The sequence below is a fragment of the Taurulus bubalis genome (assembly GCF_910589615.1).
Source record: "Taurulus bubalis genome assembly, chromosome: 16".
NCBI classification, from domain to species: domain Eukaryota; kingdom Metazoa; phylum Chordata; class Actinopteri; order Perciformes; family Cottidae; genus Taurulus; species Taurulus bubalis.
Window position 1 is genome coordinate 23,657,742 of NC_136604.1, and position 17,500 is coordinate 23,675,241.

Below are 17,500 nucleotides of genomic sequence, written 5' to 3' on the forward strand. Positions count from 1 at the left end.
GCTGTCCCTTTAAGAGGAACCATGGTGACTGCTGTCCCTTTGAGAGGAACCATGGTGACTGCTGTCCCTTTAAGAGGAACCATGGTGACTGCTGTCCCTTTAAGAGGAACCATGGTGACTGCTGTCCCTTTAAGAGGAACCATGGTGACTGCTGTCCCTTTAAGAGGAGCCATGGTGACTGCTGTCCCTTTAAGAGGAGCCATGGCGACTGTCCCTTTAAGCGGAGCCATGGTGACTGTCCCTTTAAGCGGAGCCATGGCGACTGTCCCTTTAAACGGAGCCATGGCGACTGTCCCTTTAAACGGAGCCATGGCGACTGTCCCTTTAAGCGGAACCATGGCGACTGTCCCTTTAAGCGGAGCCCTACCTTCCAGCGCAGGAACAGCGTGTTCATGATGGCCAGCAGGGGGCAGGGCCCGTTCTCGCTCTGCGTGACGATGGGCGTCTTCTTCTCCTTCCAGGTGATCCACTTCACCAGGTAGTAGGCCGGCATGGACGGCCCCGCCTCCGGAGCCGTCGTGGAGGCGGAGCCAGCGGGAGTGGGAGGGGCCACAGCGCCCCCTGTGGACGGGAGGACAACCACAGTCACAGGAAGTATTACACCGTTTAAACGAGTTTCAAGTCCAAGAGTCTCACCAGCAGCTTCCGGCGGGTCCTGGTCCTGGTCCTTCAGACCCGGGTCCTGGTCCTTCAGAACCGGGTCCTCAATGAACGGGGTGCAGCCGCGCCCCCCCAGACCCGAGTGGGACGAGGACAAGTCCTCCACCGCCCTGTCAGAGAGATCCAGACTGGAACAGGAGGCAGGCAGGTCCAGGTCCTGGTCCTGGTCCTGGTCTAGACCTGAAGACACACAACACATTAGAGACCAGGAGGAGTCCTCCAGGTCCTGGTCCTGGTCTACAGGTGTTTTCACCTGTTGGAATAGTGATTATCGGAGGGCAGGAAGTACTGGACCTGTTCCTGGACCTAGATCTAGTCCTGAACCAGGTCCTGGACCGGGTCTGACCCTCACCTGGCTTTCCTCCAGTCTTGATGAGTAGAACCGACAGAGATTCTTCTTCTGTGGTGACGGCGGTTATCGTCCCATTTTCAGACGACAGCGAGGACGAATCCGGCGGCGTGGGCGTGGCCTCTTCCTCCTCCTCTTCCTCCTTCAGGACCTTGGGAGGCGTGGTCAGGAGAGGAGCCGGATCCTCTTTGGTGAGCTCCACCAGCGGAGAGGCGGAGTCCGCCATGACGCTGAAGGACCGAGAACCGGGGAGGACCAACTGCTTGAGAACAGAAAGAACAACAAGTCAACAACAACAACAGGTCAACCACAACAAGTCAACAACAAGTCAACAACAGGTCAACCACAACAAGTCAACAACAAGTCAACAACAACAGGTCAACCACAACAAGTCAACAACAACAACAGGTCAACCACAACAAGTCAACAACAACAACAGGTCAACCACAACAAGTCAACAACAACAACAACAGGTCAACCACAACAAGTCAACAACAAGTCAACAACAACAGGTCAACCACAACAAGTCAACCACAACAACAGGTCAACCACAACAAGTCAACAACAAGTCAACAACCACAACAAGTCAACAACAAGTCAACAACAGGTCAACCACAACAAGTCAACAACAAGTCAACAACAACAACAGGTCAACCACAACAAGTCCACAACAACAACAGGTCAACCACAACAAGTCAACAACAACAACAGGTCAACCACAACAAGTCAACAACAACAGGTCAACCACAACAAGTCCACAACAACAACAGGTCAACCACAACAAGTCAACAACAAGTCAATCAACAAGTCAACAACAACAACAGGTCAACCACAACAAGTCCACAACAACAACAGGTCAACCACAACAAGTCAACAACAACAGGTCAACCACAACAAGTCAACAACAACAACAGGTCAACCACAACAAGTCAACAACAACAGGTCAACCACAACAAGTCAACAACAAGTCAACAACAACAACAGGTCAACCACAACAAGTCAAAAACAAGTCAACAACAACAACAGGTCAACCACAACAAGTCAACAACAAGTCAACCACAAGTCAACAACAACAGGTCAACCACAACAAGTCCACAACAATTCAACAACAACAGGTCAACAACAACAAGTCAACAAGTTAACAACAAGTCAGCAACAACAAGTCAGCAGGTCAGCAACAAGTCAACAACAACAAGTCAGCAGGTCAGCAACAAGTCAACAACAACAAGTCAACAAGCTAACAACAAGTCAGCAACAAGTCAGCAGGTCAGCAACAACAAGTCAACAACAAGTCAGCAACAAGTTAACAAGTCAACAACAACAAGTCAACAACAACAACAGGTCAACCACAACAAGTTAACAACAAGTCAGCAGGTCAACAACAAGTCAACAACAACAACAGGTCAACCACAACAAGTCAACAACAACAAGTCAACAACAAGTCAACAACAACAACAGGTCAACCACAACAAGTCCACAACAAGTCTACAACAACAACAGGTCAACCACAACAAGTCAACAACAAGTCAGCAACAAGTTAACAAGTCAACAACAAGTCAGCAACAAGTTAACAAGTCAACAACAACAAGTCAACAACAACAGGTCAACCACAACAAGTTAACAACAAGTCAGCAGGTCAGCAACAAGTCAACAACAACAAGTCAGCAGGTCAGCAACAAGTCAACAACAACAAGTCAACAAGTTAACAACAAGTCAGCAGGTCAGCAACAAGTCAACAACAACAAGTCAACAAGTTAACAACAAGTCAGCAACAAGTCAGCAGGTCAGCAACAAGTCAACAACAACAAGTCAACAACAAGTTAACAAGTAACAACAAGTCCACAACAACAACAGGTCAACAACAACAAGTCAGCAACAAGTTAACAAGTCAACAACAAGTCAGCAACAAGTTAACAAGTCAACAACAAGTTAACAAGTAACAACAAGTCAACAACAACAACAGGTCAACAACAACAAGTCAGCAACAAGTTAACAAGTCAACAACAAGTCAGCAACAAGTTAACAAGTCAACAACAAGTTAACAAGTAACAACAACAGGTCAACAACAACAAGTCAGCAACAAGTTAACAAGTCAACAACAAGTCAACAAGTAACAACAAGTCAACAACAACAACAGGTCAACAACAACAAATCAGCAACAAGTTAACAAGTAACAACAAGTCAACAACAACAACAGGTCAACAACAACAAGTCAGCAACAAGTTAACAAGTCAACAACAAGTTAACACTAAGTTAACAAGTAACAACAAGTCAACAATAACAAGTCAACAGGTCAACAACAAGTCAGCAACAAGTCAACAGGTCAACAACAAGTCAACAACAACAACAGGTCAACAACAACAGGTCAACAACAAGTCAACAGGTCAACAAGTCAACAACAACAACAAGTCAGCAACAAGTTAACAACAAATCAGCAACAAGTCAGCAGGGCCCTATTTCTCATACCTGGTTACTGAGTTAGCGGCTAATTGTCAGGATAAGATGACGTAGGTCAGGCGTTCTCGGTTTCTCGAAGCAAGCTTAGATTAATCACCATAGCAACACATCCAAACATGTAAACCTGCTCCCGGGCAGGTTTACTGAACTTCACTGGATAAGATGGACACTCCCACGGACAGAAAAGGCAGCTCCCTTCCTCATTGATGAAGGAGCGATATTAGTTATATTAGTTTCATAGGGAGAGAGTTCTTCCAGATCATACAGTACACATATCCTCATAAGTATATACTTATTCGTAAATATAATCTGATTGATTTGGGTGATGAAATACTTCAAATTTGCCGATACATTTTCCCAACACTGACGCATTTAACTTGTCTGATATATTTGCAACGCTTATGTCTCTCAGAGGGGGCGGAGTTAAAGTTGCGTTCACGGCAACAATGTTGCAAAAACGTTGGAATATTCGCAACGCGTTTGCTGTGAATGACTATGGTACTGACTTCCTCATATGCCTTCATGATCATCTCCTGCTTCTCAGCAGAGGAATAAAAAGAGGTTCCTCTGAGTTTATTTGCATTGTACTGTTAGAACATGGTGGGGTCAGTGCTCCATTATTATCCTTCTGAAGAGGAGCGGCGCATTTATCCAGATGACTGACGTCTGGCTAGAATGAACGAGACGTTTCAGCGGATCAGCCGTGAAGAAACCCAGATAGCCTGATGTCAATCATCTCGCTCATTTAAGATGGAGATTAGGACATTTGCTTGACTTTGTTTAGCCAGGTACGAAGAATACCCCCCAGGTCAGCAACAAGTCAACAACAACAACAGGTCAACAACAAGTCAGCAACAAATCAACAACAACAACAGGTCAACAACAACAAGTCAACAACAACAGGTTCGCTCTGCTTCCCGGTTCGGAGGCGTGGCCACGACGTCTCACCAATCAAACGCACCTATCTGAGAGTAAACATGGCCGACAGTCGTCTGCAGAATGAAATGTAATCAGAACAAACTGCTGCCGACAGGAAGTAGTGAGCAGGACCAGGTTTCTTCTTCTTCTGTCAGCAGTGCGTCAACGGACTTCCTGTCGGACCCGAGGAGAAACAGGAGGAGGAGGAGAAGAAAAAGAAGTCTCATCAGTATATATATATATATATATATATATATATATATAAAAAACAAATCAATGATTTCAGAAACGACTCGACACTGAAAACATTTCTCATGCACCAGAGCTCATATTAAAATCATGGAGCCTACAAGCCCCACAATGCACCTGGACTGTCTTTTATCAGGGCCAGAAAAGACCAGCACTCACCTCCTAACATCCTTTCCTCACCACTTGTCCATGACCGTGATGAAAAACAAGGGGTCAAGGAAACATATAAACATGTACCTCTGATGTGTAGTACAGTAAAGAGTACTATGTGTACCTCTGACGTGTAGTACAGTAAAGAGTACTATGTGTACCTCTGATGTGTAGTACAATAAAGAGTACTATGTATAGAACTCTTTGATAGTACTCTTTGATAGTACTCAGGTAAAGTAAAGGGTACTTGTACACTGACGTTCCACCTCCGGGTGTGAACGTCATCCTCGTCATCACGTGACCATCAGGACTGGGCCCGTCAGGTGACACCCCCCCCCCCCCCCCCTCGCGCCCCTGCAGGAGAACCCGTTACTGTCACAGCACAGGTGTGAGGCGCGTGCGCGCGCGTTCATCAGGGCGCGTGACTGAGGAAGAGGAGCTAGCAAACCTGACGCTAGCGCTTCAAGCTAACTCAGCTAAGTTAGCTGGTGTTCCACAAAAGAGACAACAACAACACCACGTGACCCCCCCCCTCCGTCAACACAAACAAACAGTCGGTAAAACGAGCTACGGCTCACCGTGCGTGTGTCGGTGTCTGTATCTGGAGGGACGGGATGCTAGCTGTTTACATCCCTCTCCGCCAGGATCACGGGAAGACACGCCCACCGGAAGACGTGCCTCTACGTCACCTCCGGCCAACTTCCGCCTCAAAGCCCACAGAACTGTGATGACAAAGATGTTCTCTGCTACAAACAGCCAGCAGTGCTACCTGTTAGCTTCGATGTACACAACACACGTTACACTAACATGTAAAACACTGATTTAATCATTATAATATTCCTATCATCCAAATACAAAGATCCCAAAACTACAATATTTGGTTCTCAAGTAATTGAAAAATAATTATGAAACTTTCATCTCATAATTATGAACAAATGTCTTTTTAATACAGATTTCTCTTTCATGACGACACAAATCTCATAATTGTGTGAACAGCTGTGATTCTTACATTGTCTTTGGTGGTTTCTAATTAGTAATGTATTGACCGATAAAAAAAAGAAAAGATTAATCAATATTCATAAATTGAGTTACTTCTATTTCCCGCTCATATTTTATTTAATTAACTTAATTCATAAGCTCCTCCTCCTCGTTAATAAAACTTAATCAAACTGAACTCCAAAATGTTTCCATGTTGGTTATTTTTCTTTTAAGCCGTCAGTTTGCCTCATCGTTAGCTTCGTTAGCATCGTTAGCTAACGAAGCCACTTGTTGATGCCTCGTTAAAAGAGGGAGGAGCCTCCTGCTTCCTGTTAAACGTTAAAGTCGAAGGATTGCTTCACAAATGACAGGACACAGTTTCATTCAGAGTAAATGCACTTTAAGAGCTTTTCACAAAGAAACGCTTGACGGTAAGGAGCTGAAGGAAAGAGAAGGAAGGCAATGAAAGGTTTTTAGTAGCAGGAACACAACGCTTTCCTCTCCAGTCACAGGCTCCGCCCCTTTTTATTCAACCGCCGTGGAGACGAAACATCAGCCGATATTTCTTCAATTTAACTCGTAAAAGTTTCTACCGACTCGTAGATATAAATAAACATGGCTCCGTCTGGACGGATGTCGGAGAGGAAAACATTAAAAGTGCAGAACTCGTCCGGTATAAAAGCTCTTCGTCCCTCCGGTGCTCTGAGAGAGTTTGTAGCTTTGTCTCAAGGCATCAGTTCATTCTCACCGGAGAACAAACTCATTTATACATATTCACAAACCAGAAGAACCAGAAAGACTCTTTTCTACTTCAGTTCCTGGTAAACTTCAGTCAGCGTGCTAACGGGTAGCGTGCTAACGGGTAGCGTGCTAACACAACAACAGGTCTGTGCTTCTTTGTGGTCAAAACAAAAACAACTGCACAGACGTTCATGAGGAAACAGTCACTACTGGCTTCATCCCAGTGAGACGCCTTTTATCAAATCTTTACAATTATATGGTTTAGTTTGGTAAAATGCTAACAGCTAACAGCTTTTCATGATCGCTAACCGCCGTTTCTTTAGTCCGCAGAAAATATAAAGTCAAACTAAAATTAAATACATAAAATCTGAAATTATGGTTGAAATAAGATAAAACAGACCTTCATCTCTATTTAGCCAACTACCGTGTAACCGTGTTCAGGTTTGTCGCTACTTAGCTAGCTAGTTAGCTCTTCTACTGAATGATAAAACAGATTCAAAGTGTAATTTATATTCTGATAAGAGTAGATACATTAGAGTTATTGTTAAGCTAATGGCTAACAAGTGATGTTAGAATAATATATTATATCTTTGTTGTTGTAGACTGCAATTAGCACAAGTTAGCTTGCTAGTTAGCTCGTAGGTAGCATTACACTTTCAGTAAAAAAGAGCTGTTAGTTGTTTTAAAAGTGGTGCTAACTAGCTGCTGCTCTCTCCCCTCCTGTTGTAACTGAACTTGTATCTTAAGTTCACAAACGTTCTCTTAACTTCTCGAGAACGTGAGTTTTTAGTCTAAAGAGTGATTTCAAGTACACAAAAAAAACTTGATCTGGCTTCTCTAAACAAGCGGTGTGCGCTGGGATGAAGCCAACAATAGTTACATCATCATTATGAGTGGTAAAGTACAAACAAGAAAAATACATGTTTTAGTGGATTGTTGTTATATAAAGTAATATTCACATATTCAGGAAACTGATCATGAAGAAGAATGAACTCTCTGAAGGGCCAGTCAGAGAGGAGATCATTAAATATGAAGATATGCTGACCTGGAACACATTAATATAAACAGATTCATTAGTGGAGCCACTTTGATTTAAAAAGAGAAGTTGAGTGTTAAATACACAAAAAGGAACATTAAAACAGACAAAAAGGAAATTTAAGAAGAAGTCAGAGAAAAAACATGCATATTAAATAAACTGATGAGTTGACACCTTGAATTTGAATCGTTTTTTGCTTTTTTACCCGTCACGCAAATTATTATAATCCTGTTTTCAAAAGTCCTGTGACATCAGAATATAAAAAGGCAGCAGCGAGAACACGTCTTTAAACAGGAAAAGGTCCATTAACCCTCAACTTCACGTGAAAACAACAAAAACATTGTTCTTGGACTAAAAACACATCGATGACGCAAGCTAACGCTTCGCAAGCTATGTAGTATATACTATATAGTGTTTACTATATAGTATATACTATATAGTACGTAATATTTAGTACATACTATGTAGTATGTACTATATCTGTTGAACTGCGCATCAAATGAATCCAACGTAAACAGAAATGATTCATGTTTGTGTTTTTAAACACACATGTTTTTAACACGTAGCACCAACGTTAGCATGCTTACAGTTAGCAAGTTGACGTGCTAATACTTAGCATGCTTAAAGTACCGCTTAAGCTAACGTAGATTGGGGCCGTTGGTTTGTCGTCATGGAGACTGGAACCATGGACTAAATCTGCATTTTTCTGTGGAATTTTCTTCCATTTCAATATTTTGCTATAAAATTCTTGTGAAAAGAGCAGATGCTGTTCTTCAGGTCTGAGAAGCAGATTATTGTAGTTTTTATGGACGACTGTCTTCATTCTTGTGAAAAGTAAAAGTAGATTCATTCAATTTATTTAGCTTTTGTCTGATGAGCAGCTGAAAAACAAAATGGACGTTCAAAGTTTAACTCAAGAAATGAACTCATCAACCATCGAGTCGTGTGTTTGCCCTTCAGAATAAAGTCCAGTAGAACCCAGACGGTTCTGTTTATTGAATGCGTCTCAGGATGAACCAGGTTGTCTTTATTTAAAGTATTACTTCCTTTTCTTTTTTTTCACAGGAAAAAAACCACAACCTGGAAAAGTCCCAGACGCTGTACTTTCCCAGCTGCCAGTGAACGTCGCACGACAAAATCAGATATCTAAAATCGAATCAGCTGATGTCGTTCAAAACCAATAAAACGAAAAGCTGATCCAGGAAATCATCGTTGCTGTTGGTCACATGATGCTGTTGGTCACATGATGCCGTTGGTCACATGATGCTGTTGGTCACATGATGCCGTTGGTCACATGATGCTGTTGGTCACATGATGCTGTTGGTCACATGACGGGACACATGACGCTGTTGGTCACATAATGCCGTTGGTCACATGATGCCGTTGGTCACATGATGCCGTTGGTCACATGATGCTGTTGGTCACATGATGCCGTTGGTCACATGATGCCGTTGGTCACATGATGCTGTTGGTCACATGATGCTGTTGGTCACATGATGCCGTTGGTCACATGATGCTGTTGGTCACATGATGCCGTTGGTCACATGACGGGACACATGACGCTGTTGGTCACCTGACGGGATGCCGTTGGTCACATGACGGGACACATGACGCTGTTGGTCACATGATGCTGTTGGTCACATGATGCCGGTGGTCACATGATGCCGTTGGTGACGTACTGGAAGGAGTCGTACAGCTTGGTGGTGATGGAGCGCATGGAGCCGTCCACCAGCTGCTCCACCAGCAGCTGCAGCTGTTCCTCCGTCAGGCTCATGTGAAACCGTTCCTTCAGCCCGCGGATCGTGCTGGAGCCGTGGAAGCAGGGGAGGTGGGAACCTGGAGAACATGGAACGTCAGCACAAGGGAACGTCTGCACAAGGGAACGTCTGCACGAGGAGGAACGTCTACATGAGGAGGAACGTCTACATGAGGAGGAACGTCTACATGAGGAACGTCTACATGAGGAGGAACGTCTACATGAGGAACGTCTACATGAGGAACGTCTACATGAGGAGGAACGTCTACATGAAGAGGAACGTCTACATGAGGAGGAACGTCTACATGAGGAGGAACGTCTACATGAGGAACGTCTACATGAGGAGGATTGTCTACATGAGGAGGATTGTCTACATGAGGAGGAACGTCTACATGAGGAGGAACGTCTACATGAGGAGGATTGTCTACATGAGGAGGATTGTCTACATGAGGAACGTCTACATGAGGAGGATTGTCTACATGAGGAGGAACGTCTACATGAGGAACATCTACATGAGGAACGTCTACATGAGGAGGAACGTCTACATGAGGAACATCTACATGAGGAGGAACGTCTACATGAGGAGGAACGTCTACATGAGGAACGTCTACATGAGGAGGAACGTCTACATGAGGAGGAACGTCTACATGAGGAGGAACGTCTACATGAGGAGGAACATCTACATGAGGAGGAACGTCTACATGAGGAGGAACGTCTACATGAGGAACATCTACATGAGGAGGAACGTCTACATGAGGAGGAACGTCTACATGAGGAACGTCTACATGAGGAGGAACGTCTACATGAGGAGGAACGTCTACATGAGGAACGTCTACATGAGGAGGAACGTCTACATGAGGAACGTCTACATGAGGAGGAACGTCTACATGAGGAGGAACGTCTACATGAGGAACGTCTACATGAGGAGGAACGTCTACATGAGGAACGTCTACATGAGGAGGAACGTCTACATGAGGAGGAACGTCTACATGAGGAGGAACGTCTACATGAGGAGGAACGTCTACATGAGGAACGTCTACATGAGGAGGAACGTCTACATGAGGAACATCTACATGAGGAGGAACGTCTACATGAGGAGGAACGTCTACATGAGGAGGAACGTCTACATGAGGAACATCTACATGAGGAGGAACGTCTACATGAGGAGGAACGTCTACATGAGGAACGTCTACATGAGGAACGTCTACATGAGGAGGAACGTCTACATGAGGAGGAACGTCTACATGAGGAGGAACGTCTACATGAGGAACATCTACATGAGGAGGAACGTCTACATGAGGAGGAACGTCTACATGAGGAGGAACGTCTACATGAGGAGGAACGTCTACATGAGGAACGTCTACATGAGGAACGTCTACATGAGGAGGAACGTCTACATGAGGAGGAACGTCTACATGAGGAACATCTACATGAGGAGGAACGTCTACATGAAGAACGTCTACATGAGGAGGAACGTCTACATGAGGAACATCTACATGAGGAGGAACGTCTACATGAGGAGGAACGTCTACATGAGGAGGAACGTCTACATGAGGAACATCTACATGAGGAGGAACGTCTACATGAGGAGGAACGTCTACATGAGGAACGTCTACATGAGGAACGTCTACATGAGGAGGAACGTCTACATGAGGAGGAACGTCTACATGAGGAACATCTACATGAGGAGGAACGTCTACATGAGGAACGTCTACATGAGGAGGAACGTCTACATGAGGAGGAACGTCTACATGAGGAGGAATGTCTACATGAGGAACATCTACATGAGGAGGAACGTCTACATGAGGAACGTCTACATGTGGAGGAACGTCTACATGAGGAACGTCTACATGAGGAGGAACGTCTACATGAGGAGGAACGTCTACATGAGGAACGTCTACATGAGGAGGAACGTCTACATGAGGAACGTCTACTGGAGGAACGTCTACATGAGGAACGTCTACATGAGGAACGTCTACATGAGGAGGAACGTCTACATGAGGAGGAACGTCTACATGAGGAACGTCTACATGAGGAGGAACGTCTACATGAGGAGGAACGTCTACATGAGGAACGTCTACATGAGGAGGAACGTCTACATGAGGAACGTCTACTGGAGGAACGTCTACATGAGGAACGTCTACATGAGGAGGAACGTCTACATGAGGAGGAACGTCTACATGAGGAACGTCTACATGAGGAGGAACGTCTACATGAGGAGGAACGTCTACATGAGGAGGAACGTCTACATGAGGAACGTCTACATGAGGAGGAACGTCTACATGAGGAGGAACGTCTACATGAGGAACATCTACATGAGGAGGAACGTCTACATGAGGAACGTCTACATGAGGAGGAACGTCTACATGAGGAACATCTACATGAGGAGGAACGTCTACATGAGGAGGAACGTCTACATGAGGAGGAATGTCTACATGAGGAACATCTACATGAGGAGGAACGTCTACATGAGGAGGAACGTCTACATGAGGAACGTCTACATGAGGAACGTCTACATGAGGAGGAACGTCTACATGAGGAGGAACGTCTACATGAGGAGGAACGTCTACATGAGGAACATCTACATGAGGAGGAACGTCTACATGAGGAGGAACGTCTACATGAGGAGGAACGTCTACATGAGGAACGTCTACATGAGGAACGTCTACATGAGGAGGAACGTCTACATGAGGAGGAACGTCTACATGAGGAGGAACGTCTACATGAGGAACATCTACATGAGGAGGAACGTCTACATGAAGAACGTCTACATGAGGAGGAACGTCTACATGAGGAACATCTACATGAGGAGGAACGTCTACATGAGGAGGAACGTCTACATGAGGAGGAACGTCTACATGAGGAACATCTACATGAGGAGGAACGTCTACATGAGGAGGAACGTCTACATGAGGAACGTCTACATGAGGAACGTCTACATGAGGAGGAACGTCTACATGAGGAGGAACGTCTACATGAGGAACATCTACATGAGGAGGAACGTCTACATGAGGAACGTCTACATGAGGAGGAACGTCTACATGAGGAGGAACGTCTACATGAGGAGGAATGTCTACATGAGGAACATCTACATGAGGAGGAACGTCTACATGAGGAACGTCTACATGTGGAGGAACGTCTACATGAGGAACGTCTACATGAGGAGGAACGTCTACATGAGGAGGAACGTCTACATGAGGAACGTCTACATGAGGAGGAACGTCTACATGAGGAACGTCTACTGGAGGAACGTCTACATGAGGAACGTCTACATGAGGAACGTCTACATGAGGAGGAACGTCTACATGAGGAGGAACGTCTACATGAGGAGGAACGTCTACATGAGGAGGAACGTCTACATGAGGAACGTCTACATGAGGAGGAACGTCTACATGAGGAACGTCTACTGGAGGAACGTCTACATGAGGAACGTCTACATGAGGAGGAACGTCTACATGAGGAGGAACGTCTACATGAGGAACGTCTACATGAGGAGGAACGTCTACATGAGGAGGAACGTCTACATGAGGAACGTCTACATGTGGAGGAACGTCTACATGAGGAACGTCTACATGAGGAACGTCTACATGAGGAGGAACGTCTACATGAGGAACGTCTACATGAGGAACGTCTACATGAGGAGGAACGTCTACATGAGGAACGTCTACATGTGGAGGAACGTCTACATGAGGAACGTCTACATGAGGAGGAACGTCTACATGAGGAGGAACGTCTACATGAGGAACGTCTACATGAGGAACGTCTACATGTGGAGGAACGTCTACATGTGGAGGAACGTCTACATGAGGAACGTCTACATGAGGAACGTCTACATGAGGAGGAACGTCTACATGAGGAGGAACGTCTACATGAGGAACATCTACATGAGGAGGAACGTCTACATGAGGAACGTCTACATGAGGAGGAACGTCTACATGAGGAGGAACGTCTACATGAGGAGGAATGTCTACATGAGGAACATCTACATGAGGAGGAACGTCTACATGAGGAACGTCTACATGTGGAGGAACGTCTACATGAGGAACGTCTACATGAGGAGGAACGTCTACATGAGGAGGAACGTCTACATGAGGAACGTCTACATGAGGAACGTCTACTGGAGGAACGTCTACATGAGGAACGTCTACATGAGGAACGTCTACATGAGGAGGAACGTCTACATGAGGAGGAACGTCTACATGAGGAACGTCTACATGAGGAGGAACGTCTACATGAGGAGGAACGTCTACATGAGGAACGTCTACATGAGGAGGAACGTCTACATGAGGAACGTCTACTGGAGGAACGTCTACATGAGGAACGTCTACATGAGGAGGAACGTCTACATGAGGAGGAACGTCTACATGAGGAACGTCTACATGAGGAGGAACGTCTACATGAGGAGGAACGTCTACATGAGGAACGTCTACATGTGGAGGAACGTCTACATGAGGAACGTCTACATGAGGAACGTCTACATGAGGAGGAACGTCTACATGAGGAACGTCTACATGAGGAACGTCTACATGAGGAGGAACGTCTACATGAGGAACGTCTACATGTGGAGGAACGTCTACATGAGGAGGAACGTCTACATGAGGAACGTCTACATGTGGAGGAACGTCTACATGAGGAACGTCTACATGAGGAGGAACGTCTACATGAGGAGGAACGTCTACATGAGGAGGAACGTCTACATGAGGAGGAATGTCTACATGAAGAGGAACGTCTACATGAGGAACGTCTACATGAGGAGGAACGTCTACATGAGGAACGTCTACATGTGGAGGAACGTCTACATGAGGAACGTCTACATGAGGAGGAACGTCTACATGAGGAGGAAAGTCTACATGAGGAACGTCTACATGAGGAGGAACGTCTACATGAGGAACGTCTACATGAGGAGGAACGTCTACATGAGGAACGTCTACATGAGGAGGAACGTCTACATGAGGAGGAACGTCTACATGAGGAGGAACGTCTACATGAGGAGGAACGTCTACATGAGGAGGAATGTCTACATGAAGAGGAACGTCTATATGACGTAGTACTTTGGTTATTGTGTGTATTAATACACTGTCCGGTACCTTGCTGCATGATCTCCACTATCTGCAGAACCTTCTCCATGTGCTTCCTGGCAGCGATGAGACCCTGAAGCATCAACATCTTGTAGTAGATAAACATGTCTCCGTCCAGACCGCCCATCACCTGAAACAGGTCACCATCATCGTCATCATCATCACCATCATCATCATCATCATCATCATCATCATCGAGTTGCTAGGTAACGGGTACGCTGGCGAGTACTAACGCCGCTCTGTCTGGCACCGTTTTTGTTTGTTTTGTTTGTTTTTTGTTTGTTTTTTTTGTACCGTATTATTTATTTATCAGTGTAGTTAAGTTCATTCAACGTACTCTACTTTCTACTGCAACGTTTCGTCCTGGATTTGTTTGCTTACCTGCTTGCACCTGCTCTAGTCTGCTACCGTCTACTTCCTGGACAACTAACTGGCTAACTGACGGTCTCTCGCTCGCTGGTGGTTACCGACAAGCCAGCCGGCTCCCTGCTGATACCATGTCCATGCTACTGCTCTCAGGCGCGTTGCCTGGATGGCCTCTCGACGGTCCTGCTCCGATCACCTGCCTGCTGTGGATTGTCTTGACGTGCTTGTCGCTTCACCTGCGCTTCATGGCTACCGTCTACTCCCTGGACAACGAGCTGGCTGGCCGGTGGTCTCTCGCTGGCCGACGGCTGTCGACGAGCCAACCGGCTCCCTCCTGGACCCTCCTGTCCGTGCTCCTTGCTGCTGCTCTGGGCTGGCATGCTTCTGCAGTTCTCCACCTCGCGGCTCCTCCAGCTCAACAGCTTCTTTGCTCCTCTGTTCGTCTCGGCCATCGGGGCACTGGGACTTCTCCGTCGGCCCCGTTGCAGCCACAGAGCACTCTGGAGACCATCAGGACCGGGCGCCGGACCTGGCGTGACAGGGCCTTCAGCTGTTGCACCCCCCCTCCTCTGGTGCGCCCTCCCCGTTCACATCCGTCGGGCTCCCACCATGTCTTCAATCGGGCGGGCCCTCAAGGCCCACCTCTCCAAACTCGCCTTCACCTGCTAGCCCCTGTTCCATACCCTCCACTACAGGACTCATTCTGCACAGCTTCTCCAGTTTTCTTTTGTGCCGGGGATGTTCTGTTTGTTTGCTCTATTGTCTTTCTTTTTTTTTGTTTTGTTCTGTTTGTCTCTGTCCCATGTAAAGCGTCTTTGAGCATTTTGAAAAGCGCTATATAAAATTAATGTATTATTATTATTATTATCATCATCATCATCATCATCATCATCACCATCATAACCCGATAATACTCTAGGTTTGCTCACATCAACAAACTCAGAGGTGAGTTTGAAGGCCGACGTCTCGAAGCCGAGGTTACGAGGAGAGCTGGAGAGGATGAAGCCGAAGTCGATGTGGATGATGTGGCCTTCAGAGTCCAGCAATATGTTCCCGTTGTGTCTGCACACGTCAGAGTAACAGTAAGAGACAGGACTGTTAGCTTAGCACAAACACTGGGAGCAGGTGATACATTAGCATAGCTCAGGACGAAGACTGGGAGCAGGTGATACGTTAGCATAGCTTAGCACAAAGACTGGGAGCAGGTGATACGTTAGCATAGCTCAGGACGAAAACTGGGAGCAGGTGATACGTTAGCATAGCTTAGCACAAAGACTGGGAGCAGGTGATACGCTAGCATAGCTCTGGACGAAAACTGGGAGCAGGTGATACGTTAGCATAGCTTAGCACAAAGACTGGGAGCAGGGTCTCACCTGTCCTTCACCTGCAGCAGGTAACAGATGAGGCTGTATCCAGCGCAGCTCTGGACAAAGTTCCTCTGAGCGGTGAGGAACGCTTCGGTGGTGAAGCTGCCGTGTTCCTGCAGGAAGTAGTCGAGCAGCGACAGCTGGCTCTGTTTACGCACCTGGGGGAGGAAACACACAACCACACTCAACACCTGAGGAGGAAACACACAACCACACTCAACACCTGAGGAGGAAACACACAACCACACTCAACACCTGGGGGAGGAAACACACAACCACACTCAACACCTGAGGAGGAAACACACAACCACACGACCACACTCAACACCTGAGGAGGAAACACACAACCACACTCAACACCTGAGGAGGACACACACAACCACACTCAACACCTGAGGAGGACACACACAACCACACTCAACACCTGGGGGAGGAAACACACAACCACACTCAACACCTGAGGAGGACACACACAACCACACTCAACACCTGGGGGAGGAAACACACAACCACACTCAACACCTGAGGAGGAAACACACAACCACACTCAACACCTGGGGGAGGAAACACACAACCACACTCAACACCTGAGGAGGAAACACACAACCACATAACCACACTCAACACCTGGGGGAGGAAACACACAACCACACAACCACACTCAACACCTGGGGGAGGAAACACACAACCACACTCAACACCTGAGGAGGACACACACAACCACACTCAACACCTGAGGAGGACACACACAACCACACTCAACACCTGAGGAGGACACACACAACCACACTCAACACCTGGGGGAGGAAACACACAACCACATAACCACACTCAACACCTGGGGGAGGAAACACACAACCACACTCAACACCTGAGGAGGACACACACAACCACACTCAACACCTGAGGAGGACACACACAACCACACTCAACACCTGAGGAGGACACACACAACCACACTCAACACCTGGGGGAGGAAACACACAACCACATAACCACACTCAACACCTGAGGGAGGAAACACACAACCACACAACCACACTCAACACCTGGGGGAGGAAACACACAACTCATTCTTTCCACTTGATAATTGTTAATCTATTCTTGGGAGTCGTTGGGATGAGTCTCGGATGTCTGACCGGGAGGAAGGATAAAGATGATGAAGAGGAGGAGTGGGCCGAGTACGGCGCCTTGGGGGACTCCTTGATCAATGGACTCATGAATTAATCATGAATGGAAACTCTTCAGGTGGGGACAAACTGCCTACCCCAAGCGAAGGAGTTCAAGTATCTCGGGGTCTTGTTCACGAGTGAGGGTAAGGTGGAGCGGGAGATCGACAGACGGATCGGTGCGGCTGCAGCAATAAAACAGGCGCTGTACCGGTCCGTCCTGGTG

At 46.4% G+C, this 17,500-nt stretch overlaps 3 protein-coding genes across 7 annotated transcripts in view; 1 reads left to right on the top strand and 2 right to left on the bottom strand.

Annotated features, from left to right (window-relative positions):
* The window catches only part of mindy1 (MINDY lysine 48 deubiquitinase 1), a 14,504-nt gene extending 9,069 nt beyond the window's left edge, over nucleotides 1–5,435 (bottom strand). For 2 of the 3 annotated variants that reach the window (XM_079231491.1, XM_079231493.1), the window contains exons 1-5: nucleotides 5,362–5,435; nucleotides 4,428–4,558; nucleotides 1,013–1,268; nucleotides 637–840; nucleotides 368–561 (exon numbers count right to left, since the gene is read on the bottom strand). In XM_079231491.1, the coding sequence (XP_079087617.1) occupies nucleotides 368–561; nucleotides 637–840; nucleotides 1,013–1,235 (621 nt within the window). In that variant the 5' untranslated portion in view covers nucleotides 1,236–1,268; nucleotides 4,428–4,558; nucleotides 5,362–5,435. The remainder of the gene's footprint in view (nucleotides 1–367; nucleotides 562–636; nucleotides 841–1,012; nucleotides 1,269–4,427; nucleotides 4,559–5,361) is intronic. The other variant, XM_079231492.1, reaches the window with a different exon arrangement.
* The window catches only part of plekho1a (pleckstrin homology domain containing, family O member 1a), a gene marked incomplete at both ends in the record, with an annotated part of 111,687 nt that overhangs the window by 78,745 nt on the left and 15,442 nt on the right, over nucleotides 1–17,500 (top strand). The window lies entirely within an intron of this gene.
* The window catches only part of LOC306749112 (phosphatidylinositol 4-kinase beta-like), a gene marked incomplete at its 5' end in the record, with an annotated part of 21,755 nt that continues 13,264 nt past the window's right edge, over nucleotides 9,010–17,500 (bottom strand). For all 3 annotated transcript variants that reach the window (XM_079232363.1, XM_079232364.1, XM_079232362.1), the window contains 4 exons: nucleotides 9,010–9,374; nucleotides 14,382–14,502; nucleotides 15,668–15,800; nucleotides 16,112–16,263. In XM_079232363.1, coding sequence (XP_079088489.1) covers nucleotides 9,193–9,374; nucleotides 14,382–14,502; nucleotides 15,668–15,800; nucleotides 16,112–16,263 — 588 coding nt within the window. In that variant the 3' untranslated portion in view covers nucleotides 9,010–9,192. The remainder of the gene's footprint in view (nucleotides 9,375–14,381; nucleotides 14,503–15,667; nucleotides 15,801–16,111; nucleotides 16,264–17,500) is intronic.